We start from the raw sequence: 17,120 nt of genomic DNA on the forward strand, positions 1-17,120 counted from the left end.
CGTATTGAAGTATTTGGGTTTTTTCCTCTTCTGGCCTCTAAAAGGAGAGGGGCAGTCAGCACTTTACAAGATTGGGTGTTAAATTAGCACAAGATGCAGGCAAAAGCAAATAGGTATCTTTACAAAGGATGTATTTTAACCTAGCAGCTTGGTTTGTCTTGTTGGTTTTATGTTGTCTTAGTATTACAAAAACAGAAGGTAATTAAAAACAGTTTCCAATGAGAGGCATTATTCCAATGACCAAGCATCATCCATGCAAAATAAATGCAGCAACAATCATTGAGAGTTGTGTTTGTATGTGTTCATATATATAGTATGTACTCACATAGGTATATATATATAATGTACATAATGTGTGAGACAGTTTTTGTAGTTCAGAGCTAACAAGTGGGTCATTGTTTAGGAAAGGGGATGTGGCCAGAAATGCCCTTGTATTTTGCCAATCCCCAGTCCCATGGCTTCTAAGCTTTTTTCAACATATTCCTTGGGGCATTGCGTATTTAAACTGAGGGTATAAGTGGAGATTAGTGACCTCCTCTAGAAGTGATATTAATAGGCAAGAATAAATTAGAGTTATCTTTCATAGATAATATAGGATTGTAAGGTTAATAGGTGCGTGCCTGTCTATCCAGATAGGAGTTAGCCTAACACTACTCTGGATTGTAGCCAGAAAAACACCTTTTGATTGAGGCTGTTCTGATTAAAACAAGGGAAAAAATGTATTGGGCAGTGATGATAAAAATTAATTTTCCCCTTGCCTTGTACCTCATTCCCTCCCACAAGAAAAAGAAATAAACTTAGGAAAAGCCAAAAAAAAAGGACAGTGCATCACATGCTGAGAATGAGAGTTGGGCTTGCTTGCATGGAGGATGAGGAGGAATTTAAAAAAAAAAAAAAAGCCTTTAGGTATACAATCTGGAGACTAATTTATGCTCCCAAGCTGATCTTGTACTTCTTAGCACAGGCAGGAGAAAGGAGTTATAAATTATGAATAACAAGAACTGCTCTCTTATGTCTTGGTAGTTTTATTCTTTCAAGCTGTTAGTGTAGGCTCTGCAAAATTGGTGAGGCTGGAATTTGCCAAGATTTATGCCTGGGTGTAGAAATACTGCCTTACTTTCAGATTAAAGCGGCTAGCAGTGGTAAATCAATACATGCAAGTCTGCAGAGCTGCCACAAGCTTGGCTTATAAATACGTATTAGCGTTTATCTGTGGTTTAATTTCTCATCTTCCCAAACCATTGTCTTGATTGGTGATCATTTCTCAGTATGGAAAAAAGGGGATAAAAGAAATTGCCAGACAGTAGAAATAATATTCCAGAAATGTAATTTAAACCTGTTCAGAACTTTATTATTTTGCTTGCCAATGAATTATGATTTTCAAAAAAAACCCTGCATCTTTCATGACTGTGTGAAACTCTATGCTTTCTCATATTTTTTATATTCTTACTGTGAGCAGCATGAACTATGGTAATTTATCTTCAAATAATATTGCTTTGGCTTTTGATGGAGGTTGGTTTAAAATGCAATTTTTTTCAGTATTTCAGTCTTAACCCAGACATACTTGGTGTCCATTCTGTAGTGTTAAGGTAAGAGACTAACATTTGCTTTCTTAAAATAACATGTTGTTCTACCTTGTAGCTGTAGGAAAGTGTAACCCTGTCCCATGTACCCGAACATTGTCAGCAGATGCACAGGCAAGGTGCAGCAAACTGCTGTAGAACGTGGAGATTATCCTATGTTTTATTTAAATAAGAATGATTGTGTTGTCCTAAAAAGTGGGTTAACTGAGAACTCCAAAATGTTTGAATTATTTATCTCTTTTTGTAAGATAGGTTTCTCCAAAGTTTTCTTTGCCAAACTGGACAGTGAATGGTGTAGACTGCGAAGTGCTGGCAAAGTTACAAGTGCTGCGAAGTTACTGTTGAGTAATTGTACAAATCATTTTCATATTATTGATCTTCATGTTTGGTATCTTATGGTAAAACTTTTTAAAATACTTTCAACGTAAGAGTACTTCACATCAATTACATTGTACTGTGGTAGAAGTATTATAGTAGTAGATAAGTTTCTAAACCATTCAATGTAACAATAATTTATGTGCATCATTTCGTATTCTGTCCTTAAATAAATTATAAGGCATTGTAATTCAAAAATATTTAAATATTTAAAACAAAACAAACAAGAAAAAAGGTATAGTTGTATTTTACTAATATGGTCATTAAACTCAGTCGGATGTCAGCAGTAAATAATGTTTTTAGCGTCAACCAGAATTTGCATCTATTCAAAAATAAGTTTGAAAACTGTAGTTCACCACTTTTAAAATATTTAGTGTGTAAGTCTTAACACAGATAATTAGAAAAACTCCTAAAAATGTAGGCAAAATGAAGGTATGAAGTATTTACTGCTAAACAGTTAAAGATGATGATAACCATAATTTCCTTTTCTTACAGAACAGATACTTAGATTAATGCATTACTGTGATGGTTTTCCCCCAGTTTAGGAGAAAGAAGGCTATGGTTACTTACACAATATTTGCACTTCAAAGTGTGTCAAAGAGGCAAATCCATTTGTGTTTCTGATAGGTTATTTATCCTGCTTAACCTATAAACTGTGGAGTAACAAGGCTACTGAGCTGATAGGCAGCCTAGCAGATGGCTCAGAGATTATGCTAAATCACCTCAGCCTGTCAGAAGTCGGGCTGGGTTACTGCAGGGGCAGCGTCTGTAAGAGACGCTGAATGGGATCGTTTGTCTTAGTTTCTTGCCTGAAATTTCATTTTTCTTCACAGCATGTGACCTCTTCCTTCTTTCCATCTTGTTATTACAACCTCTTCGAGTTAAAGCAGATGTGTGATCAGCAAGTTTGGGACCAGCCTGCTAGTATCCTGGCTTTCATAAGAATCATTAGGGTGATGAGAATCTTTAGGTGTCTGCAAGACATGGAAGATCTCCACGGGGGCAAGGAGTTTGCTCAGGCACTTTCACTGTTGTTGCCCCTTCGTTTTTCCACATCTGGAGCTGTTGCTTCAGTCCCTCCCTACCACTGAGTTGAACATTGTCATCTCTATGGCCTATGAAATATTAAATGGGAATTAAATATGAGTAGACTAAATCAAGTTGAACAGCTTGCTGCTGTCCTCGTATTGAACATCACAGGTGTATAATTTTTGGTTTGCTTTTCAATTATGTGAAGAATGAAGAGTGTAATTTTCGAAAGTGATTAGCATGAGTGGCTCCCTCTAAGTGCTGGCTGAGGATGGCATTCTGCTGCAAAGGAAGAGAAGCCAGGGCATCATTAACTAGCTTCAGTGAAAATACCATGTGCTTAGTACAAAAAATCATGTTGCAGCTGAGTGACGATAGGCCAAGACTCAGGGCTTAAAAATCTCACCCCAAAGTGTGGGTGACTATTAATCATAGTTTTGCTAAATATCTGTATTCACATCTTCAGTGAAGCAACAAAGGCAACAGATGCTTGCAAATCCTTCTGAATTTGCCATGTTTAAGTTTTTGACATTTGCATTTCATTAATTCACATTTCATTTGAAATTACATTTACATTTAATTTTGAAATTAACAAAAAAGAGTCACCACACTAATGTAAAGATTTACACTTAGAATTTTTGATCTCATTATTTCCATTCTACTGCTGTTGTGTCTTTTTCACTTAGTACCATTCTGAATTCTTTTTGATACCTGCCAGAGAGAGCCTTCCTTCCTTTCCAACCCCAAAAGCTATTTGAGGGGGAGGCTTCATTGTTTTTTTTTTCATGATCATGTTATCATAGTAGTGAAGAGTAACTGCTTTTTTTTCCCCCTATATATTGCAAAATTCTTAACCTGTTAAAGAAAAACTAAATAAACATATTGCCATATTTTTTCCAGGGATTTATGACTGATGGAGAATAAACCTCTACAGGGAATTGTTGGAAATCTGTTGTTTTGCTACACACATTAAGAATGCTGATTTAGTGTCAGCTATAATAAGTCTTAAATGTTTAAAATACATAGAGATACTAAAAAAGCAATTTTCATCAGTTGTGCTAAATGAAAGGGCATTGTAAAGTGGGTCATGCTTTTAAGATAATCAATCTGTTGTGCAAAAACGAGCATACTAATTGAAAACCTTTGCAAAATGTAGTAAAAATAGCTGTAGGATGCTAACTTTTTTTTTCTTTGACTTCTAGTGAGCTTCTATGCAATGGATAGAGATTATTCACATCTCTACAAAGCAAGAGGAAGCAAACATTTCCTGATTCTAAAAGCATTTCTTTCCTATCCCCACAGATCATCCTCTGCTAAACCAGGAAATAACTACTCTTTAAAAAAAAAAAAAAAAAAAAAAAAAAGGTAGCTGAAAAATAATCTCCAAACTCTTCTTCCCGTGTGTCACTTTACTATTCATGACCATTTTGAATTCATAGTTCCTTTTAGCTATAAGGAGTAGAAACTTTATGCAGAGCTAGAACACTGTAAAACCTATTCATAAAATACTGTTTTTCTGTTACAATCCATATTGTCCAAGAAACTAAAAAAGCATGTGTTCATACCTCACTGATAAGAATTGTATATATCCTTTATGTTAAGCATCTGTTCTTCTAAAGATTGATATCTATAAGATCTGATAGCATATTGCTGATTTTGCATCTGTTTTTGCCACTTTCCTTTACTTCCCAGTGAAATCTGGAATTGTAACCTGCTGAGCCTGAAAAAAGATCATTTGTACCAAAATAAAGCTAGTTTGCAGCATGCTAATGTTGGTAACTGTGTCAGTAATGCTTTTACCCATTGATTCTTACTGAAAATGAAAATATGCAAAATTTAAATAAAAAATTAGGGAATAAAAAAGTTTTTTTGATCTTGCAAAGAATCTACAGCAGCATGAAAGACTACTGAATTGTCAGTAAAGCGAAAGGTTTGTGTTGGATTTTTTTTTGTATGTAGATTCTAACTCATCAAAAAATAATCTTTTCATTAAGAAATGACAAAATGTAATTTTAGCAATTTTGCAAAGTGAAGTAAAACAGTAGTTAGTTTCCATCATAATAAATTATAATCTCTTTGGTTAGCTGTTACTTGCTTGTAGAGTAAAACAGTCAAAAACTACAATGAGAGTTACTTGACTGTTTTGAGAATGCCAGCTTTCTCTCTGAAGTCCTGGAGAGTCAAAGGGATAATTAATAAGAAATAATGGAACTATCTTTGTGAAAACCACATGACCGTACAACAGAAATGTCACCAAAGCAGAGCTTCAGCTTTAGTTTAGGTTCATGAGGAAGTCCTGTTTTCTGCATAATGAAATTTATGAACAGATGCCCGAAGCAGGGCACATCTGGCTGAATTGATTAACCTAGCGCTTGGATATATGAAGCTAAGGTAGGAATTTTTGCTAAACCAAACAAATTAACCAAATCTAGAACAATCTTGAGGCACAACTCATGCTAAGCTGCGTTATGCATACCTGTTAACTATGCAAGTAAAATTAAGTATAAATGCAGCTTTTTTGTAATGTTAAATTACACACTAAAATGGTTGATCCAACTTTCAGTGGTAGGTACTCATTGCACTCTGGTGAGCAAATGTTTATGTCTGATGACCATAAAGCAAGTGACTTCTAAAGCGTTTGTTGAAGAGCAGCGTGCCTTCCAACAGCAGAAAACAAAACAGACAAAATGTTCCCATGATACCTCCTTCTACACTAGGGCAAAACATAATTAAGAAGAATTTAAAAATGGAAACCATATGGCTATAGATTGTGCAACCAGTGGTTCTGTTCTTCAAACCCAGTATTCGTCTGGATGGAATAAATTTCTTTATCAACTTTTTGTAACAGCACGTTTACCCGTAATTAAGTTGGAGCAGGATTGGAGTAGGCTATCACGAGGACTATCACTATTATACAGACATTTATTTTCTGTAGTTCCTCTTATTGGCAAAGACAAGATTTTATTCATGGCGAAACAACAACAACAAAGTGTTTATCTATGCTTAAAAGGAAGCAAGAGCTTGAGGTTCAGTACAACACTTTTCCAAGATATGAGAGAGTATGGGAGCCAATTACAACCTTTTGTACTGCTCAGTCACTGCTCTGAGTTTGTTTTTTGGATCCAGCAGGAAAGATTGCTGGGGCTGATTATATTCCCTTGGCTGTGCTCTTGTCTTGGAAATGCCCCGAACACTGGAAGAGCAGTGAGGTATGGGAGCCAGCTGCACCAAGTCAGCCCTTGCTGGCAACTCTTTAGACTCTTTTCTCAGTTAAAGGAAATTTGTTTTCTTGATACCACCTGGTGCAAAAGGAGCAGAGACTGAGAACTGCAGCATAGGTGAGGCCTTCTCACAGACTGCTCAAGTTTCTCTCTTTGGGTCTCAATCAAGATGAACTGGTTGGGCTTCCACATACATGTACATGTAGACTACAAGTACGGTACAAACTGTGATGTAGACTTGGCTATTACAATCTTTAGTTATGCATAATTATTTTTTTAATTGTGCTGTTTCAGAATTAGAATGCTTTGGGTTTGGAGAGCTGATGATGCTAGCTTAAAAGTTCAGTGATTCAGAGAAATCAGTAATTGTTACGTGCATTTATTTGGGGTCATATAAAAGAACAATATTCCCTGTCAAGCAAAAACTTTACACTTCTTGAGTGTATGCAAGCTGCACACTGACCATGTTGTGCTCTAATTCAGGACCTGTTTGAAGAAAGTTTTTTGGTTTTTTGTTTGCTTTTTAAGCTCTTTTATGGGCTAAGCATCCCCACCAGCATCTTCTTTTTCAGTATTACAATTAATATACAGCAATTACTTTGTAAGTATTTCTCCCATTCTTTTTATCCAGTTCGTTTTATTTGTTTACCCTAGTCTAAAGTAAGGTTTATTTTGATGCAGATGCATACAGCAACTGCAGTGCATTGTAGGATTAACTGATCTGCTCTCCTCTATGGCCCTCCTGGCTGGATCAGACTGTTTATGTTCTCTCTTGTCTTTGGGTCAACCACTGAGGACATTGGCTCCTTACTGGAATTTTTGTGCTCAGCCAGGTTCTCTTTCCTTTCACAGTTCTACCTTATAGTGAGTTCGTGCACTCAGAGCCACTTAAGTGTTGTGAAATCCATGCCTGGCTTTACCTCATGATTCTGGCTCTTAAAAATAAAGAGCATTCCATGAAGTGATAAGATGCTAAGATTTAAAATATAATTTAGAATAAACACAGAAGATATGCTGCATCGTTTCTGCATAGCATAGGTGTTCTTGTAGCACTATAGTAATGCAAGGGATAACAGCAGGATCTCTAGGAATGCTCTTTTTTACAGCCGGACTTGGCTTCAGCACAGAGGGAGCATCTTTGGTCTTCAACACAAAGTTTTGCGCACTTCAAGAGGAGCTAGGCAACTCTAAAAGACTTTCCACAATAGCAGAGGTCCTTTTGCAGAGGTTAGGGTCCAAGTCAAAGCCAGGTGGTAGAAAGCCCTTAACTGCACAAGCTGAAAGACAGTTGGAAAATACTGCAAAGGGCAGTACTGAGCTTGGTGGAATGAGGTTAAGCTGTAGACAAAGACTTAAACAGTACATTCCAGACAACTCCTATCAAGCCTCTCACTGCCTGTTCCTATTGTACCTCCCCTAATACACACACAGATAAGTTCTTTCAACACTCAAAATAGCACTTGTGGCTGAGCCTTCAAGCTACTTCATTCCCCATTCTTTGCCATGCTCATGATGGCACCTTATCACCTGCACATTTGCAAGTATGTTCATTATAGTAGCAGATGTACAAAGGGAGAAAAATAAACACTGGTTCAATTTGATCAGTATACAGAGTTTAAAGACCCTTTTTTTCATCACCTCTATCATGGAGGTTGCCAAAATTATGGTTCAGAGATGTTTTAAATATCTATAATGTATTTGTAGCTATTTGTAATAGATCTGTGTGCAGTTACTTGTACTGGATTTCATCACATTACTGAACAATGTGATTTTTAAAAAGTTTGTGTTGATTTTTTTTGCTTCAAGCTTTACACTTTAAAAGTATGAACAAAGCTATATTGCTGTATTTTGATGTTCACAGTGCCTGTCAGGAATTATGGGTTGGCAGAGTTACCCTTCCACTATCAGTAGCAATACTGATAGTTAGGGAGAAATCTCCCTAACTTGGCCTTTGAGCAAGTCTCTTCTTAATGTTCTAAACAAATATGTGTTGTCTTGATGTTCTGTACTATGAAGATAGCTAGTCCACAGGTACATAGCCTGTTACTGAACATACCACCTGCAATGGTGTAATCAATCCACCCTGGCAATTATTTACCTGGCACTTACCCAAGCCCCATCTTTCTTAATACATTATTTGATGCTAGTAGAAGTGCTGTACCAATGAAAAAAATGAGATGCAAAGCTGAAAACACCTTTCTATCTCCAAAGATAATTCAGACTAAAGAGAGAATGTGTTAGTAGCACTACAAAAAAAAAAAAAATGTTGCTGTTGAATATGTGGCTTTACCCTTTCACTGAATTTAATCGATGTTATTTTGGGAGAAAAAAAAAATTACTTACTAAGTAATAGCTAGTTGCTTGTTATTAGCAAGATTAGCAGTTATTTCTCAAGATTGGCACTAAATTAAGAAAAAAGTTTGTTTGCTTTTAATTGCTTTAGAAGAAAGGGAATGAGCAATCACCTATCATCATGAAAGTGATTCTGCCAATGCTGAGAGATGTGCCCTGCCTTTGGTACAAGTCTTATCAAGCATGCTGTAATGCTTTGGAGCAGCAGGGCAGTAGTGTCAGCAGTGCCTAAGTCAGGTAGATGTGCTTGAGCTTTGTGAGGAACAGTGATCTGCAGGCAAGATCTAACATCACAGACACCTTTGGAATATAACATTTCTCTTGCTTGCTATGTTCCTTTTTGTAAGTTTGGACCACTTGCCCGCCAATATGTATTAGTTTAGATCACTGATTTCTCATAGATCTCAATTCAAATGAGCAGTTGAGTGCAGGAGCCTGTGGTAGCAGTAGCATTAGGGCTGCAGAATTCAGGAAGAAGGAAGTAGATTTTCATGATAGTCATCCTTTGAAGGAAGTACTTAATGAGGAACTGTAAGAAGTAATTTCCGCTAGTACCAGACCACATGGTGGGAGCAAAGAGGGGTTTGTACCCCTGCCGGTCAGGCTGAAGTGGGGCAAACTGCATTTCTGTGCTTCATGGCGACTGCAGAGCAATCACTTGGGAGCAGTATTTACAGGGAAAACTGTAGGAGAAACCCTGGCGATAGCTGCTATTGTTATGCTGGTTCTCTGATTTGTTCCTAGACTCTCTGCTGACGTTTCTTGGCCGTCTTCCACAGCAGCTGGTTCTTTGCAGGAGCCGTGCTATCTAGGATGGTGGTTTAAATCACCAGCAGCCTTGCACCCTGGAAGGTGGTCAGTGGGGTCGTTGTAAGGACCGTACACACAGGCACATGTTTAGGTGCTGTTCGTTGGTGTACATCAGTATCTGGGCCAGCACAGTCCATTGTCAGCCCCCAATTCCCCTCAGTGACCATACTGACTGAGGCTTATACCTGTTTTGGTTGTTTGTCTACGTAGACACCTGGTGAAGTACTTGCAAGAGGTGAAGTAGTAGCAGGGACAAGATCATCTTTTTTTTTTTTTTTTTTTCCCTTAAAAAAAAAAAAAAAAGGTTATGTAGCTTTTCACTTCAAGGATAGGAAAGCTAGTGGGGTATGGAGAATGCTGGCCATCAAGTGCTGGCTGCAAGTGATGGGACACAAGTTTAGTGGATCATGAAGAACCGTGCTCCTGAGCAGTTTGCCACTCGTGTATTTACAACGTGTACATTTACTCTGTGCCTGCAGGAAAATTCCAGAGAAAGTTCAGAAATTTGAACTAAGAGGGTATAAAGCTTTCTCTATGGAATGACTCAATTGGAAAATAACTGCTGCTAATAAGGAAGTGTATGCTACAACTATTAGGCAAAATGTCTGTCACGTCTAGCATGGTATATACAAGTATACACATATTTTCATAGACTTGTGTACATTTTTAGGCTATAGATGGATAGTTCAATTTTATGTCAATGCAGATGTTCACAGTTCTAAATGCAATAAGGGAGCAAAACTGAAAGTGGTTGCGAAAATTGATAAAAACACCGAAAAATGTATTTAAATGTTCCTTAGGAAGAAAGCACTTTATAGATAGGTTTCACCCTTAAATAACTATCACTTTACACAATTTTACACAGCAATTTGAGGACTCTAAAGTAGGCCTGACTAACTAACCTAACTTGAAAGCCTAACTTTATGTATTAGGCTTCTTAAGATCTTTTTAAGAACTTTTAAGACTAATACAGCTTCTGCTGAAATTGGGTTAGTCATCTTTTGAAATAACTTTTTGCAATGCTACTCCATAACTGCCACTCTGATGTTATATTTAGCAAGTGATCTGGCAAAACTTCATTCTTCCCTAAATTGCACTTATGCTGATAACATTTCTAATACTTTTCACTTCATTTTCAGTCCTCGTACAATGATGGAGAACCTCTTGGGGCACAGTGCTTATGTATACTTATTAATGTTACCTCATTTTCTCATGTAAAAACAAACTCATGTTGCATAGTTCCGCTCTTGTATAGCAATGACGTTGTGCCAAATGTAGTTCAAAAGTGAACAAAGAAGGTTGGGGTAAGAAACTTGTGAATCTGTGCTCGTTTCTGATTCTGCTGCTGCTTTGCTCTGTACTGGCCGTCTCTGTGCTGAGGGAGTTACATCCTTTGTATCAAAGTAATTTAGGATTCGATTTCCAAAGGAAGGTGCTATTTTTCACTAACAGTATCAAATTCTACTTAAAGTCTACTCAAAAAGCGTTTTTCTTTTAAAAAACAAAATAGAAACTTTCCTGAGGGATGTTTTGCTTAGTTGAAATTGTTTACATTTCAGTTTTCCATTTTAATGATATAGAAAATTCTTCATCAGCTTTGTTGATCAGCTTTCATAAACCTGACTTAGGTTTGTCACCTACCCATGATAGAGGTTTTCATCGATTTCAGTTTGGGTCAATAATTAAAATATAATATTACTATTTTATTTTTCTTTTGTACTGTGTTATCAAGCCTAGCACTGATGAGACAGTTTCTTGTCTGCTTTATCTGGTGCATATGCTGACAGGAAGAGTCCAAGCTTATCATGATTTTACCTATATTGTTTACCTATATTGTTTTTGTTTTTTGAGTAAAACACTTTTTCTTGTTTTATGGTTCTAATGTGCTACTGGGAACACAGGGAGAGAGTAGAGCATGATCACGCTTGAAATTCTTGATAATTTTTGTTACATCTATCTACATTATATCTTCCGTTATACAGTCTATATATTATTGCAACTTGTTGAAAGTAAAGGATAATAGAATATAAACCAACATCTGTTGGGTATCTGTTGTAATAGGATGTTTTTTGCTTCATGATTCATTACATACGTATTATACATTCTAGGTATGGGAAAATCGTATCCACGAAGGCAATTTTGGATAAGACAACAAACAAGTGCAAAGGTATGTTTGCTTTTATATTGCATTCATCTGATTGATTGATTTTATAAAGTTGACTATTTATTAATTAACTAGTTAATTGAGTTTATAAAATAAGCCAATGTTGTCTTTTAAGTGCTTTTAATTTTTTTCTCCCCATTTTGACATGTAAGCTAGTCTCATTCTTGCCCATGGTCAGTGTGTTCAATACATTTGTTTCCAGTGGAGCTGGCAGACAGCCTGTGTCAGTGGTGCAGCCAAACCCGAGTGAAGCCAACATGCACACTGTTGTCTGGCAGTTAGTCTCTATTTGAGACACAAAAATGAAGTTAAAAGCAGCTTTTCTCCTTTTGCCTGGAGGAACTAGGGAATCTTGCAGCAGACCATTTGATTGTAGTAAGCTCTGAAAAAATTATATATTGTGGAAATCAGCTCTGCTAATTAGAACAGTTTAAAGGAACACTTAACTACATGTTCCAATACCAGTTGTGTTCAGTTATGTGCTATTCAATGTATTGGGAGCAAAGAGGGAGTTAATTTTCACTATAGTAATTGCAACCAGAAGAAAAATATAAAAACTTCTTTAGATAAACTGGATATGTCAGTTCACTGATGTACAGAACTCCATGCAATTACAGTGAAATGTAATCTCATATCCCAGCAACGTGCATGGTGGGAGAAGGTGCGACAGCAGACACTGAAGTATCAGATTTCAGACTTTTCTGGTTTCTTAATTGTAAAAGAAAAAAAAAGTAATTTCTAAGGAAAGCAAAGAATTGAGTCAGCTAATCTAGCAGTGTTAATGAACTTAATAAAGCTGATGGGCAGAGGCAAGAGAGGAGAGTTTATCATTAATCAAGTCTCATTTTTTGTGGAGAACTTGGAAGCAGCACAGCAGCAAAGCTCCCTAGCTCCCCATCTTAAGCAATTAAGAAGGTGCTGACAGTGCAGAAATTGCAATTTCTAGAATTTTTTCCCCAGCTTATATGCAGATGTCATCTGCATACATTGTGACTAGGAAATAGCGGATGCCCTTTTTGATTATTTCAATTCATTAGTACTTAAGACAGCACTTCACTGATTTACTCTGTCCATTCCCACAGTTCCTGAAGACTTCAGGAGCTCTGTCAGCAGTACTGCTTATGATCCTGACTGTTCAAAGATTTAAGCACAGAAGTTCTAACATTAATGTTTTAAGATGTTTGAGCTGACTTTTCCAATACAGATTTTAAATCTCAGCAGTGTGAAGCAGTAACTAACAGTCTATTGTGACAATATTCAGCAACTTGAGGCTCCAGGGAAGCTCACTGCATGTTTTTGGTGTTACAGTGGGAACATAAGTAGGCAGAATGCAGATATCTAACTGGAATTTAACCAAAACATTGACAGCATCTCTGGCTCTTGCCAAAAAAGCATACCATGGGATTTAAACTAACTGGAGCAATGAGCAATTGAGTTTACATATCATCAAAAAGATGGCAAAGCCAGCTTTGATGGCATGCTTGGTATCAGAATGTAACTTCATCTATTTTGCACCCTATAGTGTGGTGGTGGTGATAACCTATGCTAGTGTGGGTACCGGAGGCTCGTTTTGTCTTGGCAGCACAAAACTTGATAGGAACTAATTCACTCTGTTTCACGTCAAGATTTAACAGTCCACAACACCACATGTTACGCAGAACAATATGCTGCTTTCTTCAGCTTCTTGGCAGGTTAAATAAGCTTGCACTGATGTACAAGGCTGCTCTGGTTGTTTTCCCTGAGTTAAGGACTTTAGAGCTGGTTCAGTTATAGCTTTGCACAACCTTTTTGTCTTCCATATAGACATATTATAAGATAATAGTTACCTTCTGAAGAAATAGTTCAGTTTTCTACTCTTATAGAATTGTTTTCATTAGGTTTTTGTTTTTATCCCAATTTAGGCATTGGAGAGGGATTTCTTTAATTTTTGAGGCTGTTCACTGGTGGGAAGGAAAGGGGTTGAAAAATACAGAATGAGGCTTGCAGTAAGAGAAGTAGCTATGGGAAGTAGCTTCCAAACTCTGATCAGCTTTTAGTGAAACTTGAGCCTTTAACTCCCAGGTTCCCTTAAAAAATCCCAGCCTAGGAGGTCAGTGTCTGCACAGGCTGGGGCATGTTGCTGTTCAAATGTGCTGGAAGCTATTAGCTGTATATTTCTCTTCAGAATAAGAAAAAAATATATATATATACATGGAAATTGTTATAATTAACTTTGGTTTTACATTAACATTTAAAGATTGCATTATATGACATAGAAAAAATAGACTTTTTTTACATTCTGATTTCAGTAACAACAATAAGAAAAACTTATTTGATTTGCTGAAGCTGGGTTTTCACTCACTTTCTAGTTTAATTGTCTTTTATGTGTATACAGTGAAGTAACTAGTTTATCAGTTCACCAGAAATTGGGTTATGGTGCAGTAGATATGCATCTTTTAAACTAAACCGCTCTGAGTAAATGACCTGGAATTTACAGCCTTATTGGTCACCTACTTAAAACACACTAAGAATTTACTTCAGAGAAATTAGCAGATTATGCTTTACTCAGTTGGCTCTGGCTCTATGAAATAAATTTATGATGTGACATTTGTTCTTCCTGGATATGTACCAGATAACACAAAGCAAAGCACTATACTGTTTGTATAGAAATTTTGACAAGATCCTGATAATGAATGGGCATGGAAATTGATTCCTTCCACTAGGGTAGGTCCCCATCATCACAAGGTCAAAGGACTTTGGTAGGTAGTTTTTCTGGGGACTCCATGAAGAAATTTGGAGTTAATGTTGGCCCTTTTTACCAACAAGAAGATTGTATTAAGAAACCATGCTTGTAGCATATGAACTATTTGATTATAAGCTGGTTGCTCTCTTGTTGATGAAATTTGTTTTGTACTTCAGGTTATGGCTTTGTTGACTTTGACAGCCCAGCAGCTGCTCAGAAGGCAGTGTCTGCTCTCAAGGCTAATGGAGTCCAAGCACAGATGGCAAAGGTGAGTTAAAATAACTGGCCAATTCTTGTAGTGGGTTGTGAAGATGAACAAGTTTGTATGGTAGCAGAGCATTGGCCGTGTGCATTCTCAAGTTGCAGGACCATCACAGAGAGCGCAGACCTCAAACCACGTGGCATATTAAGCTAACAAAACGGCATATCCCAAATCTGCTCAACTCATGAAATAAAGAATAGTGTGGCCAAGTCTCCAAACAGATCTGGTTGGATATCTCACGTTATTCATGATACTATTTTTCCATTGGCTTTTCATCAAAAGAAAGATTAGCAATAATTTTAAAGAACTATGGAAGGCTTAATGGGTTAAATTCATCATGTTAATTTCTGGAACAAGTCAGTAGCTTAAACAGTTTACAGCATACAGGTGTAAGAGTTTATATACATTGCCCAGTTGTAGTTCCTGAGGTTAACAGCCTTGCAATATGGGAATTAATTTTTAGGCATAACAGCAAAATTTAATCTTGTGGCTTTGTCTTCAGCATTTCTAATATATTTTGTGTTAACAGAATTAAAATTTAAATCTGAGCATTCATCATCTGTTTCTTGAAATTCATCCAAATCTTTGACAACCAATTTCTGCATCAGGGCAAACCCAAGAATTTAAAAACAAAAAAATATGATCTTTCTTCTTTTTCTACCATTTTTACTGATCCTTACCTCTGAATTGGGTTATTAGTTACCATGATCTTCAGAGCAGAGCTCTTTCACCACAATATAAGTTTTGTAAATCTATGAAAATCAGGAAAATGACATACTAATAATGGTTCTGTCATGTGCTGTTGTTACGTCAGATGGCCAGTTTCCAATAGAATGGCATAGACACCGCTACAAATTTATTTAAGAAAATATTTCCGACATAATCTTTTCATATAATTTGTGTTACCTCTTAAAGTAAATTCTTGTTAGTTTGAAAATTATATTCTAATTAAATAAAAATATTCCAGTAATTAAACAGTAAACTTGGATTCTTTCTTATAAAATAGTCTGCAGCAGATCTAGCAAATCTTTTATAGTTATCCATTAGGTACAGATTGTTTTCAGATGAGATATTTTCCACAGCTTCTCAGTTGAGGAGAACAGTTAAGCTAACAACATAAAAAGTCTTTGGATAGGTTCCAGGGCAACAAAATGGAAACCATATGTTTCATACTTAATGCATGTTTCATTACAGCCATGATACAAACATACATGCTTACTGGAAAACACTGGACTTCTTTTTATTTTTATAATATTTTATGAATGTTTAATAAAGACCTTTTAATTAATTTTTAGTTTTTAGGTAATCACTTTGAAATATACACCAGATTTTTCAAAGCTTCTGTCTGCCATCTTACAGATTTATCTAGGTAGGAGGGGAGAAAGCAGAATACAAGTCAAGTAAATTCATTTTGCTAATAAAGAATTTTAGGTGATTTAATTGTCTTCTTGAATTGACTAGATGGAGAATCTCTAATAATTCATTATAGTAATCTAATGAATAGTTTCTTGGTTTTTCCCTTAGTATATATTTTTTGAATCATTTCCTCTCCCAGTTAGTTGCAATATTGGTAATATTTCTTTCTGTTAGTGTTAATGAAAAAATGTGCACCATACTACTTGACAGTTTTGATTGATTTTCTGACACTTTGCGTCTGTCAAGCTTGCTGACCTGTGGGAAATCTATAACTATAAAGTTTGCATTAGAGTAAAACTTGTTATTCTGCTTCTTAACACGGTAAGTATTTGAATTATTTTCAAAAGAAAACTCAACAAAACCCACAAAACAACAACAACAATCAGTAGTGACAACAAACAGTCACAAGTGACAGAGTTTGAGTGCTTTGATTTTCGTCTTTTTATTTTGTGCCATTGAATTGGGACAGGGAGGGTAGCCGTGCCTTTTGTCTGAAAAATCCTATCTCCACTGGGATGCTCCAAACTGAGGATTGCGAGTCACTTCCAGTTCTTTTGACACTATTAGCAAATCAGACTCTTCGTGTGCATGAAACTGTATAAAGTTTACTTGGATTTGTGTATTTTATATCTTCCTTTAACGTGTTACCATTAGTGCTTTAAGGTGATTGAACGACAGTGAAACTGTTTAATCTGGCACGTGCCTGAATGTCACACAGAAAGGACAACAGTTTGTCAGCTGTCTGCCCAATGGATTTCCTCAGTGACCAGTGTAACTGCCTGAGTAACAAAGAGAAGTGCCTGTTGGCTGCGTTTGGGAAAGCATCCCCACACTCCGCTCATGGCTGTCAGTAGCACCGCTCCTAAGCCTTCACAGCCTCCTCCTGGATTACAGATGAAGCAGAAGGAAAAATTCTACTGTTGAAAAATTCTACTGCCTTGTTCTGAGTCTGACTGCCATAAACCCCTTTTTGCAGCATTGTACTGTAGCTATATATAGATGAATTAAAAATTACCCAACTGTTGAAGGTCAGCTACAAATTGTAGTTTGGTAGAAACAATCCAGATTATACTTACTAAAACTTCAGTGGTTTGTTTTGTAGAGATAATTTCAAATAATGACTGAGCTTTTTCTGTGCACTGGGTAAGCGCATGCGGTACTCATGTGTCTGCTTCGAAGCTGATCT

At 36.5% G+C, this 17,120-nt stretch overlaps 1 protein-coding gene across 6 annotated transcripts in view; it reads left to right on the top strand.

The window, feature by feature from the left end:
- The window catches only part of RBMS1 (RNA binding motif single stranded interacting protein 1), a 148,754-nt gene that overhangs the window by 96,616 nt on the left and 35,018 nt on the right, over window positions 1-17,120 (top strand). For all 6 annotated transcript variants that reach the window (XM_082763155.1, XM_082763156.1, XM_082763152.1 and 3 more), the window contains exons 3-4: window positions 11,479-11,537; window positions 14,433-14,524. In XM_082763155.1, coding sequence (XP_082619281.1) covers window positions 11,479-11,537; window positions 14,433-14,524 — 151 coding nt within the window. The remainder of the gene's footprint in view (window positions 1-11,478; window positions 11,538-14,432; window positions 14,525-17,120) is intronic.

This window comes from Aythya marila (genome assembly GCF_965140915.1).
Source record: "Aythya marila genome assembly, chromosome: 6".
In the NCBI taxonomy this organism is placed as follows: domain Eukaryota; kingdom Metazoa; phylum Chordata; class Aves; order Anseriformes; family Anatidae; genus Aythya; species Aythya marila.